The 18,023-nt window shown below is 43.3% G+C and overlaps 2 protein-coding genes across 2 annotated transcripts in view; one reads left to right on the forward strand and one right to left on the reverse strand.

The window, feature by feature from the left end:
* nell2a (neural EGFL like 2a) overlaps positions 1-7,773 on the reverse strand; it is a 55,475-nt gene extending 47,702 nt beyond the window's left edge. Inside the window, exons 1-2 of the mRNA XM_029153478.3 lie at positions 7,373-7,773; positions 6,999-7,127 (exon numbers count right to left, since the gene is read on the reverse strand). Coding sequence (XP_029009311.1) covers positions 6,999-7,127; positions 7,373-7,424 — 181 coding nt within the window. The 5' untranslated portion in view covers positions 7,425-7,773. The remainder of the gene's footprint in view (positions 1-6,998; positions 7,128-7,372) is intronic.
* A 5,465-nt stretch (positions 7,774-13,238) lies between these two features.
* Positions 13,239-17,242, forward strand: dbx2 (developing brain homeobox 2). Its single transcript, XM_029154955.3, has 4 exons — positions 13,239-13,670; positions 14,323-14,406; positions 16,209-16,393; positions 16,638-17,242. Exons 1-4 carry the CDS (start codon positions 13,397-13,399, stop codon positions 16,824-16,826), a joined length of 732 nt encoding a protein of 243 aa, XP_029010788.1. The 5' UTR covers positions 13,239-13,396; the 3' UTR covers positions 16,827-17,242.
* The last annotated feature ends 781 nt before the right edge of the window (positions 17,243-18,023 follow it).

The raw sequence follows: 18,023 nt of genomic DNA on the forward strand, positions 1-18,023 counted from the left end.
CTGACATTACTTCCAGCTGGGGAGCACCCAATTAACACAATGCAATGTCACGCAGCAAGTAACGGCATAATCACTGCTATTAAACAACAACAGCCGCTTGGAAGAAAAGATTATTATCACCCGTCTCTTCTTTGACTCTACCTTGTACAAGAGTACGTCAGACATGCTAGCATTTTGCTGACAAAGCGTTTTAAGCCCAGCGGGAGAGGTTTTAAATCATTTCTGTGCAGTCAGAATTCTAGAGTTTGGTTCCCCACATTTGTCGCTCAGCTGAAAAGACGCAGCGGACACATTTTTATGCATTTTGCATTAGCAATGACGTATTAGCTCAGAGTCACTGGCTGCGGTGGGACAGATGGTCCAATGACTGTAAACCTTCCGCTTAGCCGTAATCTGCTGCCACAAACAGAGTCCAGTTAAAAGCCAAATCCAAGTTAGCGGCGCTGACGTTAATCTCAAAATGGATGTTTTGCGTTCAAATGTGTTTTGATCCAAATTATTGATTTGTAATTAAAGCTGTCGCATTTATTTTGCCACGTAGCAACTGTCTTGCTTTGAAATGCACAGCGCAGCTCCGTGGTCGTTTTCCCATTTTGGAGCCGCGCAGGAATTAAAAGTCTCCGACAGAATGCACGGCTCCGTCTGTCGCCATGTGTTGAGCAGTTAGAAGGACGGCAACGACATTTCAATCACGGGCAAAACGAGCGCAGTGGGAGCAGGTGTCAGGGCGGGGTCCGCACGGAGAGAAGGTTGATGAAGCGGTGGGGGAGGGTTGGGACGGAGGAGCCTCTACCACTGCTTGGCTGACATTAGCTCTTTATGGTTGGAGCGAAAGGGCTGCTTCACACTGCAGGCTTTGGAGGATGGGGGGCATCTTCGTGTTTGGTTACAGCCATCAAATTGATCTGCTGTGTTGCCTGATAACTCTGAATTATAATAACTCTGCTTTCCTAAAAACATATACAGACGCGATGGGTTTGTGCTGCGATGAGGAGCTTTCCATTCTGCCAGATCAATGTGGCCCTGCTGAGGGGGCCGTGGGTCGATTATCTGTTGGCAGGGGCCGGGACGGGGAAGCCACCTGCTCCAAGCGATCACTCCGATGTGAGACTCTGACACAAAAAAGCTTGAAAATGATGATCTATAGCATAAACGTCCAATCAGCAAATTTTCAGCGCAGTAAAAGCGCTCTTGTCATCTGTGCTGTTTGTTGACAGGCTACGAGGACCGGCTGATTGTGAGAAAACTGTGTTTTTAAAAACTTGTATCAGCCGACTATAGATCTTCAAATGCCTAAGGCTCAACAGTATCCCTTGAAAGTGCAGCTCTGGGCTATAGCCTAATCTCATCTCCCGGGTACACTGAGCTTTAGCGGTTACACTTAGGCCACGATTTTCATCCTTCAGCTGCACAACTAATCTTAAACTGTCGAATGTGGTCTTATTTTGTATGACCGCCACTACCTACAGAGCTGTAAGCGTCCCGTTCTCCATTCACGGCGTTCTCACGAAAATACATTCGCTGAGAGTCCACGCAGCTTTGCCACAAACATGTATCAATCCCACCCGTATTTACAGAACAGCTTGTTTTGTACTGGAAAGAGGCTGAACTTCCAGCAAAAGGATCGCACTCTCTAAAACAGGCGGAAATATATTTTTATGTTCATTGCATGTTTGACTTCCGATTTAATTAATTCCCAGAGGAAACTGTGACTGAAAACAGTATTACCGATAGCTAAGAAGATCATAGCCACTTTAGTATGTGAATAATGAGCACTTTCATTCTTTAGTCTCTGGTGGATTCCTAGAACAAAATAACACCTCCTTCATCTTTGCGGCAAATCTTGAACAACATCTTGCAAATAATCTCTCCACCAGTTAAGAGCGCGCGAGCCAATAGATGCACCAAACACACGGGGCCAAAAGGGTCTGAATACACACTGTGATTCAATCAGCAGAGGAAGGACACAGTATCAGAACAGAGCCAGCGAGAATGTACTGTTTTGTGATTACATAATGTTTTGTATTGGAAAAATCACAACATGTTTCAAACAACACATTCTATCTGCCGGCCTGAGCGGAGAGGCATATATGTGGGAGGGCTCGGCAAGAGAATGTCTCTCCAGAGGGATTAGAGTAATGATAAACTCTCCACCGGCAGCAAACTCCAAACCCTTCATTACTGTCAGCACTCGCACACATATGCATTTGTGAGCACATAAGCAAACAGGTGTTAAGCCATTACACAAAGACACACACAAGAAAGTAACACAGACATTTCCATCATCTCCACACAAATGTTATTAAAAAATAGGAAGTCAGCAATTGATGTATATGGAAACATACGTAAGTGCAAAGAATGCACTGATGCACATGCCAGCCACCAGAAGCTCCTGTTACAGCTCCTGAATATTCCACTCTGCCTTCACTTCTCCCCCCTCTGTGTCTCCACTCTCCTGGAACAAATACTAAAGCGAGCCAAGGGCACCTCCAGGGCTGCTTTGACCAGCAATTTCTGCCCAATTGTCAGATCGCCTCCTCACTCAGTGACGGTGTGTCTGACATTCACACATACACAGAGCTAATGACAGCTTCCACACAGCCCACTGTACAGCTCCTACGACTGGCCTGTCTCCGCCCGGTCGCCGGTGGCCCTGTGTGAGCTGAGCCGCAGACAGCAGGAAGTGAAGCAGAGGTTGATGAGAGGGAGCCGGCACTGAGGTCATTCAACAGCATCAAAAGCTGGGTAACATTTTGGAGGAAACGCTACTGCAGTGAATATTAGGTAGATGCAGTAAATTATAGTGGGTAATATCTGATTTTAAAAATCCATTTGCTGCTGCCAAACCAAGGCTGTGACTTGACTTGGTTAATGTGTTGACATCTTCCTTTGTCATGGTTTCAACCGTTCTTCTTATTATTTTAAAAGCATTAAAAGATACTTTACAATGGCACAAAGTGAAAAGAATCACAAAAATAAGTAAAATGTTTTCTTCTCCTTAAATAGTTGAAAACATCCAGCATGCTGGAGAACTTATTTCAATATTTCAGCATAACACAATACAACGCCTCAACCAAAGCAGTTACTGGTCACTGGAATCGATTCCTCTGTCTTTAAACACCACAAAGACATTCACTGGCCTGAAAGTCCCCATTCATGGAAATGTTTAGAGATAGGTTTATATTAATGTGAGACTCCTGCAGTGTGAATCAATCAGTCAGACTTACAGCCTTAGTAAAGAATCCCCTCTTTGTCTTACTACCCTAACCCAACAAGATAAATCCTTCTGTAGAAGTAAAAAGAAGGAATTTCATACTAAATAATAAATAAAACCCAGAAGATTAGGCTCTGAATCACACCAAAGAAGCCTCGTATTAGTTTCAGCAAAACGTTGCCATGCATTTCGACACACACTGTGGGTTTTGTTTTGCACCTATTAAAATGAAATCAATTTAGAACAGGATCTCTTTGAAGTATGTATGGACGAAAAGAACAAAAAGAAAAACGTAATGTATGTAAAGGCATGGGAGACCTGTCATAGATTATAAAATGTGTTGTTCATATGCCGTTTCAAGGTTCTCTATACTTACGTTGGAGTTTTTTGGACTTTTGGTAAATACCTCTTCAACTTGAAAATATAGCCTGTAACATTCTCTGGGCAGGTAGGGGCTAACAGACGGCATTAAAGAGCAGAATCACAGGGAGTGAAGTCAAAATATGTCAGGCTCTGACAGTTTCTCTCCAGCAAGTCGTCCCATCTATACAGCTGGATAAGACTGTTAGTCTCAGTGCTGGACATCTGTCCGTGCTTAAAAAATTATGAAGACGTTTCTGTTCATTTCACCCAAGTGACAAATGATTTGCACTATAATCTCCATTAGATAATGTTTAGCTTCTGTCTATTAGAGTTGTTGCAGTGCGCTGTGACGATGAGACAGCTGAAGGGTATAGGCAGGAAAAAGGAGCAGAGAAGTTTAAAGAGCGTTACACTAACCTATTTTGTTAGCGTTAATCACATTATCGATCGCTGTAGGTAAATTCTCATTTTGCTCTCTCAGCCTTTCTTTAACAAGGGGAGAGCCACAACAACGTCCTCTGAACTGGCTCAATACAGTTTAATAGAGAGGATGCTCGTCCGTTCTAAGCTTCAAGATACTAAACTACAGCCTCCGCTCCCGCTACTGCATTACAACATAGTGCAGTACTGCATTGCACAACAGTTACAAGCAGCTGATGGACACAACTGCCACTCTAATCTGAGCATTCATACCCACACACATTATTGCACACGCATTCCCACAGTCCTCCTGCTGACGCGCACAGGAAGTGTTGCTGCATTATAAATGAGCCGCTTCCATTCTGTTACGCTCCAGCGTCCCTGCAGTCCGGGACTGTAATCACCACAACATTCACTGAAACACCTCGCTGGCAGTGTTCAAACAGTCTGAGGAGGAACATGCTTCTGAGACAGACGGGATTCACACACAGATACAATTACAGAGGGGCACTGCGCCGCGGCTGAAAGGACGCTGCTAGCGATCGTCTTGTTTACACTTTGAATGAGTTTGGTCCGTATGCTTGTAACTGGAGAGAAAGAGACCCAGGACTGTGTGTGTGTGTGTGTGTGTGTGTGTGTGTGTGTGTGTGTGTGTGTGTGTGTGTGTGTGTGTGTGTGTGTGTGTGTGTGTGTGTGTGTTGGGGGAAGGGAGTGCGTCTGGGTGTGGCCCTGCTTTAGACAGATAGATATCTAGATGTGGATATTAAAAAGTGTGGGGGAAGTGCTAATGAGGTGATCATTTTTGCTGTGAGCCTGAGGATCACCTGGCATCGGGGGGAGCGCAGCCTCCAGGCTTCTCTCCCTCTCTATTATGTCCATCCCTGAGGTCCATCTTTCCTAATGCCATGCTATGTAGCGCTGACAGCTACCTTCAAAAGCATCGGCAGGGGTGCGCTAAACAACACGCCGTCCTTCTCTCAGGGCTCTCTTTTTTCTATCTTAGACACAAAAAAAGCTCACTTTGGAGGAGACACAAAGACGCCTCAGCAATATGCACAACACAATTGCTTATTCACATAAATGCAAATATCCCCGTTCGGGTACTGAGCTGCTCTCATTTCCAGGCCCTTTTGGCATGTCCTCCTGCCGCCACCTAGCATCCACAGATAACAGCCCTCCTTCGGGCAGGCAGGCAGTGGAGGGGACAGCCACGGATGTGTTATGCTTGCTATCTAATGAGCGTCGGAATGTCACCGCGGGCCTGTCTGCTGGTCCCGGCCAGCCGAGCATCCATACATGTGGAATCAGCTCAGTCTATCAAACAGCTGGCAGACAGCTCCGCTCCCCGTTTCTCTCTCTCTTTCTCATCCTCCTTCTAGCTCATCTCCCCGCTCTTTACCTCCCTCAACCTCCCTGCATCGCTACAGTAGCGCACGCGTGTGTGTGTGCGTCTATTTCTGATCACAAACAAGCAACAAGACCCAGGTCTGCTTTGCTGATACACCTCTCCCTGCCTCCCCCTCACCTAGCATCCCTGACTTAACATAGACATCCCAAATGAACGATGGAGCCAAGCTCTGCCATAAATAACGCGCCGCCCGGGTAGCTGAATGTACTTAGCAAAGGTAATGCAGGGAAATAGGAACGCATAATAACGGAGGGGTGCCAGTTGCAGAACAGTCGTGTTTTTCATTTTGTGACAAAAGCTGTGGGAGCTTCTCTCTATAACTGTATTTGTTTCCCTCAGTCTCTCTCTCTCCCCCCTCTCTCTCCCTGTTCAACTCGTCATTGCAGCCTCTCTCTCTCTCTCTCTCTCTCTCTCTCAGCCTCTCTCGCTCTCACTACCTGCCTGGATAAAGCACTTCTGAGTTTTGTCTACACAGAGGACATCAAATGTCCTGCCTTCACAGAGATTCTGGAGTTGCTGCTCCATGCAGAAGTGCTGCTGTCTCAGCGGCTGTGCATGGAGATTAGAAGATATCAGCAAGGAAGGAAGGAAAGAGAAACGCAGACAAATGATTGTGGTGCTTCTCCGTCCCAAAACAACATTGCCTCTTTGGTACATTATGTGATCCGAGTTAAGATCCTCGTTGTGATGACATGAATGCTGCCCCATCTTTGCTGTTGCCACTGATCTGGGAGCCAGAAGCAATTTCCGCTGCTACTTTTGGCTGGGCTACGATAGACATCTTCCATCCAAGTGATGAAGCTATTAATGGGTCCATTTGAATAGTAATGACATGTCTCATGACAACGATGCAACACTGGCAACAAAGTGTACAGTGCAAGGATAAAAGTCAATCAACAGCACTGCTTTGACAACTCCATTCTGCACCGAGCTGTGTGCTAAACGCCTTAGCGAACGTGTTTAGCCTACACACTGCCTCCAGCTGACAACATCTCACTTCCTTCTCCAGCCATTCACATTTCAGGTGTATAAACTGGTTACACACTGGGGAGGATAACTGCTTAAATCTGAGCAGGGGGTCCATTCACCCTCCAGACTCACGTCATGCATCTTTGTGAGTGCCAGACTTTTTGTCCCTGTCTAATCTGATTATGCTGAGTCTTTCTATGATTCTTTGCATGACCCCCCCCCCCCCCCCGCCTGCTTCTCATGAGGACCTAACACCGCCTATTGTTCAGGCAGGTGGCAGTATTAGGGGCAGCCCCCATGCTCAGCTATGCTACAGAGCATGAATCCATGATAAGTTGCTCCTGAGCGTCTAATACAGTCGTGCTCTGGACAGTTAAAATCAAATGCATTTTTATGCACCAAGGTGAGATAACGTAACATTTACAGGAAGAGCTCATCTATGGATTACTGAGATGCACGCTGCTCTGTCAAGCTCAAAACAAACCTTGATGGCAGATCAACATTTGGGACAGTCAGCTCTACCTAAAAGTAGATTGATCAGCACATTTTCGGATGCCGATGACTTCATCTGGACATGCAATCTACCACTGAAGGAAATGAAAAAGTAAACGTGTGTTACTTTACCTTGGAAGTGGAAAGCTCTGGACTCGCTGTGGAAGCCCTGGACCTGAGTAACGCCATCAAAGCCTTCTCCAAGGGTCAATTCATCAAACACGCTGATGCGCAGGGCAGGGTCAACCCCGAAGCCTGCAACTAATGAGCAAACACACAAAAAATGATTGTCTGCGTTATTAGCAGGAAGGACACCTGTGATGCTTTTACACGTCCCTGCTGGTATCAGAGGATGATGGGAGGACATGGGACTGGGACAAGCCCAATCACGCAGGTCCGATGGCTCAGGAAACCAAAACAACACATGAGTAATTACGTGCATCTTCTCAGGGGTACATGTTGCAAGACATGGTTAACGTGCAATCAGTGACACCCAAGTGTCCTACCTGAGGAGGCGCAAAATGTGCCGAGAAGCAGAAATAGCTGTAATAATCCCATGGTGAATGTATTAGAAAAAACTGTCCATGTTTTGTCCACGTCCCGGAGGCGGTAGGGTTTTGTTCACTCACATGCGAATGAGGCTTCACCCTCGCACAGAAGGATATTACCAATCCCAAACGCTGCGCGGAGGCATAATCACAACTTTGGGCGCCCAGTGATGCAAAAAAAAAGCCAATCCGCCGAGAGGACGACGCACGCAACAGTGTATGAATTATTCCATGGAACGCAGCGTCTGCTCCATCAGCGGCACAGGTGGGCGACGGAGGACGCACAAAGCGAGCAGCCGCTGCCTCAACAGCTCCACGGACGCTCCTGCGGCGGCGTGGATGACAGGAGGCGACCGAAGCGGTGCGGGGCGAGAGAGAGCGAGAGAGAGAGAGAGAGAGAGAGAGAGAGAGACGCGGAGCGGACTGTCTGGGAAGAGAAAGAGGGACAATAAAGCCCCCTCGTGGCCTGAGACGGAACGAAACGAGGATGCGAGGAGTGATGGCAACCACGCCTATTGCAAAAAGACGAAAGCGCAGATAAAAGCAAAACAGGTTGTGTCGGTCGGGAAATCCTTATAAAGACCTCCGATTGTTAAATAATAAGGTGTAACTTGGCAAATTAAAAAAGCGTCAGCTGATCAAGTCCACTGGAGCTCAGACTTACTGTGCAGCAAAACATTAAGAAGTTCCCGAATATATATTAAGCTAAAACTACATTTAAATCATTGAGTATGGCTGTATAACATAATAAAAGACGTAAGTATTCCACGTTTAATTAATAATTAATTGGGGCGGGGATCGTATGACGTCACCAATGTGGTGGTATTCCGTTTAGCTTCTGAGGAACTGACCCATACAAACAAACCCAAAGCTACATCATCTAATTACTTAGTAATTATTAAATGCACTTAAATAAGTAAGGACTACTAAAAGGGGATAAAGATAATTAGACGAGGAAATATAAGCAACATTTTTAAGTCAAAAAAACATAGAAATACAACATAATGTTCATAATTGGTCATAATGATCCGGCAAACAACGGAGGTGGACGGTGACAACTGGAGGCAGTGAGCTGGGTTCACACTTACATTACAGTAGGTCACAGGAGTTATCAAGGTCATATGATAATTATTGTAGTATAGAGTCCTGTGAATACAAGTGTAAATTGGCGTGAATATGCCTGTGAAGGGATGTTGGGATGGCATTAGAAGCAGATAATAGGCGACGCTACTGCCCCCCAAGGCTTGTTTTCAGTCTGACGTAGATCTCTTCCCTGTCGGTGCCATTCCTTCAATTAGTGAAGTCATCCTGGGAAGTGGAAGTTTGACTTTTCAGCAGGCGGTATGAAAAATTAATTAAAATTAAGTGTGTGTGTGTGTGTGTGTGTGTGTGTGTGTGTGTGTGTGTGTGTGTGTGTGTGTGCGTGTGTGCATGTGACTCCACTGTCTTGTCGTGTGTTTTTGTACAGCGCAGATGCTTTGTGCGCTTCATATTTGTATGTCTTGCTTCCTCTATGTCCATGGGACCAATTACCATTTTGAAACATAACCGTTTTATCAGCAGCCACGCTATGCTAGTGAGGATTTTTTAAGCATGGTAGAAGTTGTGTTTTTTTTTCCCTGAATCCTAATAAACGTCCTGCCAGATGGACATGAATAGAAATCTATTCATAGAGACTTGTCTAAAGGCAGTCCACAACAAGCTCCAGCCAAACCCTGAATCTCAGGGAAAGTCCTTTGTTGGCCGTGCTGATCTGCTGGAAAAGCTTGGCAAGTGGAGGCCAGCAGATACGACTGCAGGGACACGTCCAGGTCCTGTGTGGCGCTCAGCTCCTTCCTAAGGACCCCAGATTAACTCCAGCATATTGGTCACATTAATCTGCTTTGTCCCCCACCAGTTTTCACTGACGCCAAAACATGTTTTGTTTTAACTAGGACTCGTGCAAACATTTCAACAAATAGGTTCTTATCTGTCTCCAGCTCAGACAGCTTGTTCATAGGTCCGCAGAGTGTGGCTAATTGGTGGCAGTTGTCTGTAAAAACAAAGGCAGGCGATGGTTCTCAAACCAGTGGCAGTGTCACATCTGCCGAGAGGGCCTCCAACCCTCTATTCATTATTAATAATACTAGATTTCTTTTGGGCCCACGCACAAGAAATGTAATTATGCTGTATTGCCCACAAGTTGTCATTTCCTAAAGTGCCATCAGGAAAATAAGAGTCATTAAAGCATGTGCCTAGCCAAGAATGAAAAGTAATAACGGCGCACAGAGCCAATGCACACCTCTCCAGCAGTGCAGGCACACACGGAGGATCTCTCAGGGCAAGGACGGAGGAGCCGTAAGTCTTTCATTCATCTTGAAATGATGCAGATGGGCGAAGCATTACAAAGCACTCAGACGCTATTTCATTCTGGCCGTAACTGCAGCATGCACACATACTAATGCCGCAATCGCTTGTGGTTACCAGGCCTGTATTTGAATGAACTGCAGTGGAAAGGCTGTTTCTGTATGGTTTTGACACTTATGAGTCACATTAAAATTCAGCGTATGTCTGTATAAAAACATTTTGTGGAAAACCTGATTAGAAGTTGCAGCAGCCGATCCTTTACAGCAGATTTTATTAGACAGCGTAAAGAGTCTCTGCAGTTTCCACCAGTGCCCTAAAACCATCTAAACCCCACAGAGACAGCCTCTGCCCATAGAACTACAGAAATCAAAAATCAATACAAGAGGAGCGATTCATGAATCTCTCACTAATGACTTGAATAAAACCATAGTCCCTCCCGATTAAAAACTGACCCTTTCTTCTACTGGCACCGATGAATTTGAAAGTATGAAAGCTCTAGCTTTGTTGTATATTATGTAGTCTACTTTTTACCTTAGATCCTTCTGAACTAATTAGGCCGAATACTAATAGCCTACAATCGTATAAAGACTAACTGCTTAAAGATCATTTCATTTCAACATCATAATTTTAAAGCCAATTATCGACTAACTCTAATTATCTTTACAGTCCTTGAAACAGTCTGTATGAGGACATGCAGCAGGTTTTAGACATGGATCACGCTAAGCAAGGTTCACTTGCTTCACTTGTTCACACCTGCTTTCTCTCCGTATCATTGCATATTTAATGGCCACTTAAAACAATTTATTTAGGTTTTAATAAAACTGATTAACAACAAATACATTTTCCTGTGAGAGGGCACAGGTTTCCAGGGGCTGAAAATTTCATTTTGTTGATGAAGGTTTGAGCCCATCAATTAGATATTCTTATTGTGCTACCGCCATCTAGTGTTCACAGCTGTAAACTGCAGCATCAGAGTTGAGCACTACTGAGGTCAGGCAGACAGTGTCAGTCTAATACTATTGCAGAGCTGTTGCAGAGTTGGAGAGCTGTGATTCAACAACACAAAGCCTCTGAGGAGAAGGAGAGACGTATTCCAGCCCCTCGCTCAAAGCGGTTTCTGGGCCCTTTCAGCTTTTGGGATTTATGCGTCTTAGTTTTTGCATCCGTGAATTATCTCGCAGACTTTCCAAGTAACAGCTTTAATAAAGTTCACATATGGCAAGAAGAATATGACAAATACTAGTAAGCAAATTAAAACATTACAAATCTAAGATTTCAGATGTTTCAGGAAGGAGTCTTTATTTTACTACATTTACTCCGGTCATTCTGTTTAAAATTCTTCTCTTCATTACTGCACAGCTCTTGGAAACATCAGGTTTTCCGCATGTTGATGCTTTATAGACTGCCCATGCAGTAGCTCCACACGGCCACTCCCATTCCCCCTGGATCCTATTGTGAATGTGTGCAGTGAGCTGGCTCATTGGGACCCCACGGTGAATGGCCTGCAGCCATTCACTCAGCATACAGAAGCTCATTAGAACTCTATAGACACACAATTGTGAGGCTCACATTAGAAACTTCCTCCTCTGGGGCACAGACACCGCACACAAAGTGCCAGTTTGCTGCTAAGCTAAGCGCATTGTCTTCCTGATTCATAGAGCCTGGCCCACCATTCATGATATTAAGTTCGAGTGGTGGAATATCAATTGCGTGTGCAATGGGCCGGTATCTTTTTAAGAGCTTTAGTGGGGTTAAAAAGGAGAGAAAGGGATCTCAGCCAGTCTGCGTGAGTGCTAGCTTTCAACAGGACTATTGTGAGGATTTTAAATGAAGGGACCCCTGTTTTTTCCCTCCATTTCTAAAAAGAGATGGACATCAAATAAATTCACATGAACTTGCATCAGGGTGTTTCCAAGGCCCCCCGTTTAAGAATAGCCTAATTATACCTCCCTCTCCTGGAGAGCTCTATTGGAATCTGGCTAATTACGAAGTGGTGAATCTTAATGATGATACGCTCTTAGCAATGCCTTTTAAAGTCGCGTGAGACTGGCTCTATCGGAACTGTGAGCAAACAGGGAACTCATTTTCAGAGCGATGCACACAGTTCCAAGCAGTGGCATCGGTTATGAAGCCGCTCGTAAAACTGGGTTTAATTGGTGGCTCGCATGTTAATTCAGGTGGAAGGTAAGTGTGACCATAGAATTTTATTTATGTTCTCACGTAAATTGTACCGTGAACACATAAAGGCATTCCCATATTCAGTGAACACCGCGTTTCCCTCGTCTTATCTCTTTGTGACATACAATCAAACATGACATCACAGCCCCTGATCTACATGCGGCATGTTAACACACACTCGCTACACAAAGGCAGGTAGCGCACACAGACTTGCTAACACTCATCATGTGACTGAGTGCTGCGCCTTCTCCACCAGTCTGAGGAATAAAACCTCAAATTTGATTACAAGCAACCTTTGGCTCCCTGGCCATCACACAATGGGCCGAGCTGTCTGGGCCAATTTCCATGCTCAGCATGAGGTATCTACACGCGCAGACTGCAGCCCGTTGCCACCCCAGCCTCCCCCACCACTGTGGATATGCCTGTTTACTGTGCCTAAACTCCGGGTCTGTCGCCCCTCTTGTTGTGCTCCCTATTATGATGTTGAGGATCATTAGTTGCAGTGTGAAAGGTTACACAAGCCGCTCATTGGACATGTTTGTATCAAAACATCACTACATGGTTGCGTGCGTCTCTCTGACCGTTCAGAGTTTACAGTTGCAGCATTGTGCAGCAAATGACTCCTCCACTGCATGAAAAATATTTGTAGTCCACTGCCTGGGGAGCACAACAAACCCGTCATTGTGAGCCAAACATCATTTTAAATCTCCTAATTTACAAATGTGAACTAACTTACAGTGATGAGAACTTATCTAAAAAAAAGGATTCCATAATAAGATTAATAAGATCCCATAATCACATTAATAAACTGTCCTTTTTCAAAGTTTGTATTTAAATATTTTACTAAAACAGTGGGGAATTCACATAACAACTACAAAGTGAATTAATGAATGATAATAATGAGTTGATATTTTCCACAAAAGGCCTCTATACACATTAGAAAACTCGATGTCTCATATTATCATCAAATGTTCCGTATGACCATGTTTATCCCTATAAATTTAGGTGTGTGGGGGGAAAGCATTGCAAAGCCACTGTTCAGTGGTTTGTACGAGGTACAATGAAGCTTGGAGGGAGGCTGGAGAAAAGAGAAAACTATTTACTACTGCAGAGGACTGTTTGGTGCATGTTAAACTTTGGCCAGCAGTTCATTGTCTCTGGTGTCTATCATTTAATAGGCTAGTTGACATAATGAATGAGCCAGACCCACCTTCTGCCACTCCAGAAAGGAGCCGGTCTTATCTGAATTGAGAAGCCCATTAGAGCCTCTTAGCCAATCACGACACAGCGCTGTTGCAAAGTGCAGGCCCAAAAGAGGAAGAGCAGAGGACTTTTGTTTTCTTCTGCGTTTAATGAAGTTGGCCTGGTCACTCAAGAAGGGATTAAAGGAGAATTTAGTGTCACCGAGCTGTGACTACTGAAGAGGGTCTCAAGTGTTCGGGTCACTGTGCGAGCACGATGGTCTCAGTTCAGAGCTGCAGCAGGAGGAATATGGCCGGCTCTCCTGCTTTACCAGGCTTTGGGAGCTCGGGAAAAAGTTTTCTTATTGACAATCTACTGCAATCGCAGACATCCTCAGCGCATTCGGAGGGGACAGCAGGTGGACACCTGAAAAGAGCAGCGTGTGAGCGTCCATGCAGAACCTGGGGCCCTGAGCACGGAGCCTACCAAGGCCAGGCACAGAGTCCTCAGCAGGTCAAACATCTAGGAGCACCACTGCTGCCACATTCAGGTGAGTGCATTTTTGAACTACATTCGAATTATGTTATCGGGTTTTTCTGGGGGTGAATATGTTGAATATACGGCTATTTGTGTTTTCACACATTCAAACATTCAAATGTTGATAATATATTTTTGTAAAACATATTATTAAGACATAAAAACTATTGAGACATGTGCCACATCAAGGGATTTGTTTGTCATTATTATGATCTAATATTTTATTATGACCTGTAAAATTTGAAATTTGCTAATTTCACTTTTGTAAAGTTTCCCAAATTTAAAAATTAAACTTTAGTCAAATATCTTACTGTTTTAAAGTAACAAATATATGTATTTAAAAGCTTCAACGGTTCTGCTTGCCAACCTTTTGCTAACACCTTCAAACAGAAAGGTATAAAGATTCGCCAATTAACAAATAATGCACTTCCGATCTCCAATGTATCGTTTAAGCAATTAATTTACACTGACTTAGTATGTTTTTTTAACCTCCTGGCAAAGCCCAGCTAATAAAATAAAATATGTAGTTATTAAAGTAAAAAAATCCTCTAAAGCTTGGTACTGCATGTGGATGTGAGCTAAAAAGACACTAAACTGGTAGCCAGGTATAGTCCCTTGTGAGTGGTGCATGTCCCACCTGGTTATGACACTGTCTATCTTTGCAGGTGTGCTGAGCAGTGTTTTCCTGCAGAGCCCACAGTATCTGCTCGCATGCTGTGGTGGGTCCAGCCCCCCTCCTGTCTTCTCCAGTGAGTGTTTTATGCCTCATCAGCAATGCCTCAGCTCCTCTCTAAGCATTAGCAGCAGGGTCTCCCATGCACTCCACAGCTAATTACTGATGCAATGCCAAAGAGCTAATTCTCCGCTCAACTCTGCACAGCTCTATTCATAACCATTCACGGCTGTTTAGAACGGGGAAGAAGGGTGGGCTGCAAGCTTTTAATAGTCCCTGGGGCCCCCTGTTTTGTACTTGCAAATACAGACTTTCTAGCGCAAATATGCAGAGCTAATAAACATCTTGTCTTCTGTCATATTACGATTATAATTACCAGATGTGGACTGCCACTGCTGACTAAGGCAGACTGTTTTAAACAACATTAATAAGTTTGGTTGTGAATCCATAATGTTTAAAACTTATTTTTCAGGCTTATTAGACTAGCCATTTCAAAACATCCAGGAAAGTTAATTAACTGTGTTTCCTTGCTTTGAAATTTTCATTTCAGAGCATTTGTATCAATATTACTGGTACTACTGCTACTTTAGTGTTATAGAATTTGTTGTATTTTAGTATTGTCCAGTATTTGAAGCAACAGGAAGTTATTAGTTGCTGCATCCTATGATGCCTGTCAATAGACGTGAAAAATAGCATATATCAGAAAACCCTCATCCCACAGGTCCCCTGAGTCTTCTTAGTAGGTTGACACTTTCCCACAGTGCCCGGCAACACAACAATGCCAGGTCTGGCCGTGACCAATCGGCACATTCACTCCACCATCCACACGCGACCTCACTGCAATTTTTCACTGCAGAAATGAACTCTGCTAAGCACAAAAAGCTTGTCCATTTCAGTGCAGAAGAGGGCTGTACCAGGAACATCCCCCTGCTATTGTGTGGCTAAAGAGCTTGGTTCACCGACCCCCCTCTTTTCTTCTGTCCTTCAACTCTCATTCCTGCCCATTGGAGACCTCTTGACTTGGACATAAAGCATTCAATGAAAGTGACTTTTATAGACTTATTCTAGCTCATCTTCACATACAAACTGCCTTCATACCTGCAACTGAAAAGATTTAGTGTTGGGCCTTTTGTTGGGGTCCCACAGGGCTCTATAGCTGGGCCACTAGGGTAGACACACACGTTGCCCAGGAATGACCTGGTAATCAACTATTTAAATGAAAGCTATTGAGTGTCAATAGAGAAGTGAGAAGCATGTCCAAACCTGTTATGTGCTCCCTAGAGGTGGTCTGTATGCTGATTTGTCGTACAGATTAAATGGATTGGATAAATTGTTCCACTTGACTTTTGCTGTGCGTGCACCTGTGAGTGAAGCAGCGTGGGATTGCTCCTCACAGGTCACCAAATCCCATTTTTGTCAAATGAAATGGCCTTTCTTTCCTTTTTAGTCACCCCCAGTTTGTAAAATCAAACAAATCAAAAGAAAAAAAACTCAAAGTAAGCAATAAAGAGGTTGTGACAAAAACAGTTATTATCATGGTATACAGATTAGGTTATTTGGTAATAATTTTGAACATGTGTAAATTAAGTGTAACTCTAATTAGATTTGTATTTAGTTTAAATAAAAAATATTTATATCATGCATAATTTCTGCAAATTGACTCATTTTGCACACTATTTTCCACACTTCTATTTATCACGCAGCGGTTTTACATGACACTACACTTTATTTTATTACTCTTTACTGTTTTTTGAATTACCATTTTGCTTATATTATATTACTTGTGACACTTTAGTAATTAAAAGTGGACCTGACAGAAAATAAAACTAAAAAGTGTGTTTGTATATGTAACATACTGACAAATATTTCTCATTATAGAGGGAGCAAACATTCAAATGTGGTCTACCAATATAAGTCCCAAATCACGCAGAGGGATCCTCAGAAGGGCAGTGTTTTCTGAGGAGCAACGGAAGGAACTGGAGAGAACCTTTCGTAGACAGAAGTACATCAGCAAGACAGACCGAAATAAACTGGCAGCTGATCTCAGTCTTAAGGAGTCACAGGTAAGCATTAAACCGTACCTAGCTAATATTTTATTTTGAAAAGCTTCATAGCTTTGAGAAACACCACATTACTAGCTGCCCACAGGCTGCACTAGTTAACACAAGCTCACTGCTTACATGCTGAGTGAGTACATTTTCTCATCATGTGATCTTCACATAAAAAAATTTAGAATTTTATGAAAATACATCTAAACAGCCACACACACACTGAACTAAAAGCTTTCCTACTCTCCTTCCGCTTTAGGTAAAAATCTGGTTTCAGAATCGCCGGATGAAATGGAGAAACTGCAAGGAGAAGGAGATCCATAACGCGCGCTCACCTATGAATGAGCTCATGGCCAGAGGTATCGCCCAGGAGGAAGAGCCATCACAGAATCACAGTGAGGCCAACACAGAAAAAGCTCCCTCACAGAACAGTGTTCGGGATACATGAGGGGCTGTGACGGGTCCAGTGTAACATGGGGACTCTTTTTAACAACTCATTATATTAACCCTCTTTCAGTGCAAATAGCTTCTGTTGAATCACAAATATAATCAGGTCTAAATGCTTGGTTAATCGTCTTATTGCATTTCACCAGGTTCCAGTGAGTAATTTCATGGTTTTTACACTATGACGTCTTTCCGGGAAAGAATCACACTCTGATTGTAATTGCCATCACACGAAGCCACAAGCAAGTCACCTAATTTACCACATTTACATTCTTCATGTGTTTTATGTTTGTTAAGCTTTACACTAATATTGTGTCCATATTCTGGTAAAAAAATTTTCAAGTCAAATTTTTGCTTGGTATATTTTGTAAATATTTTATGTGATCTATAGATCTGCTGTAAATAAAGTGCTTGAGTAAATTCAGTTTCATCCTGGTGTACTTCAAGGTGCAATGGCACACGGAACTCACTGAATAATACTACACCATAAATAAGTACAATTTTTGTTAGATACGACCATATCATCCGACGTCTCAGCAACTACAAATGGATTATTACCTCTACAGTCACTTTTGCAGTCACACTTCTTTACTTCGCTTCTGCAAAAAAACAAAAAAAAAATGATATTGTTAAAGCTGTAGTGGCCAAAATCTTGATTCAGATCATGCTCCACAACTTCAGGATAACTTCTGTCAGTGTTTTGCTGCCATAAAATGCCATCTTAAATAAGTGAGTAGTAAAGTATAAGATAATATAGGCAATGTAGTTCAATGGATACAATAAAATCTTGTTGGTAATTAACAAATAAACAAATGCATGAAATAAAACATCATTACAAATGTGGATATCAACAATTCTGTTATTCAAGTGTGTAATTTTTTCTTTCATTAGCTCAACCCTGAGTGTTCACTCATTTCTCATTCTGGACAAATATAGAACTTTTGCAGAGCAAAGTTCCCCATTATGAAATTATTTAATGTAGTGTTGAAACAAACTTACGTCTAGATTTCAGGCATTCACTTTGTGTATTACATCTGCCTTCATCATCCTGGAAAAAATGAGGAAGGCAGATGTAATACACATCCAAGAGTGTATGGGAAAGGGAGGATCAATGTCAAACTTGAAAAGAAGGACTCTAATTCAGAGTGGAGATGCCATACATTCTTTAGGACTGATGTAAGAAGAACATGAGATTCAGTTT

This window comes from Betta splendens, chromosome 6, assembly GCF_900634795.4.
Source record: "Betta splendens chromosome 6, fBetSpl5.4, whole genome shotgun sequence".
Lineage (NCBI taxonomy): Eukaryota > Metazoa > Chordata > Actinopteri > Anabantiformes > Osphronemidae > Betta > Betta splendens.

What these genes read in the sequence shown, in the direction of transcription:
- dbx2 (XM_029154955.3), top strand. Translation starts at nt 13,397, where the DNA reads ATGGTCTCAGTTCAGAGCTGCAGCAGGAGGAATATGGCCGGCTCTCCT. An exon ending in ACCACTGCTGCCACATTCAG is followed by an intron (nt 13,671 to 14,322) that starts GTGAGTGCATTT and finishes CTATCTTTGCAG; the next exon opens with GTGTGCTGAGCAGTGTTTTC. An exon ending in CCCCCCTCCTGTCTTCTCCA is followed by an intron (nt 14,407 to 16,208) that starts GTGAGTGTTTTA and finishes TTCTCATTATAG; the next exon opens with AGGGAGCAAACATTCAAATG.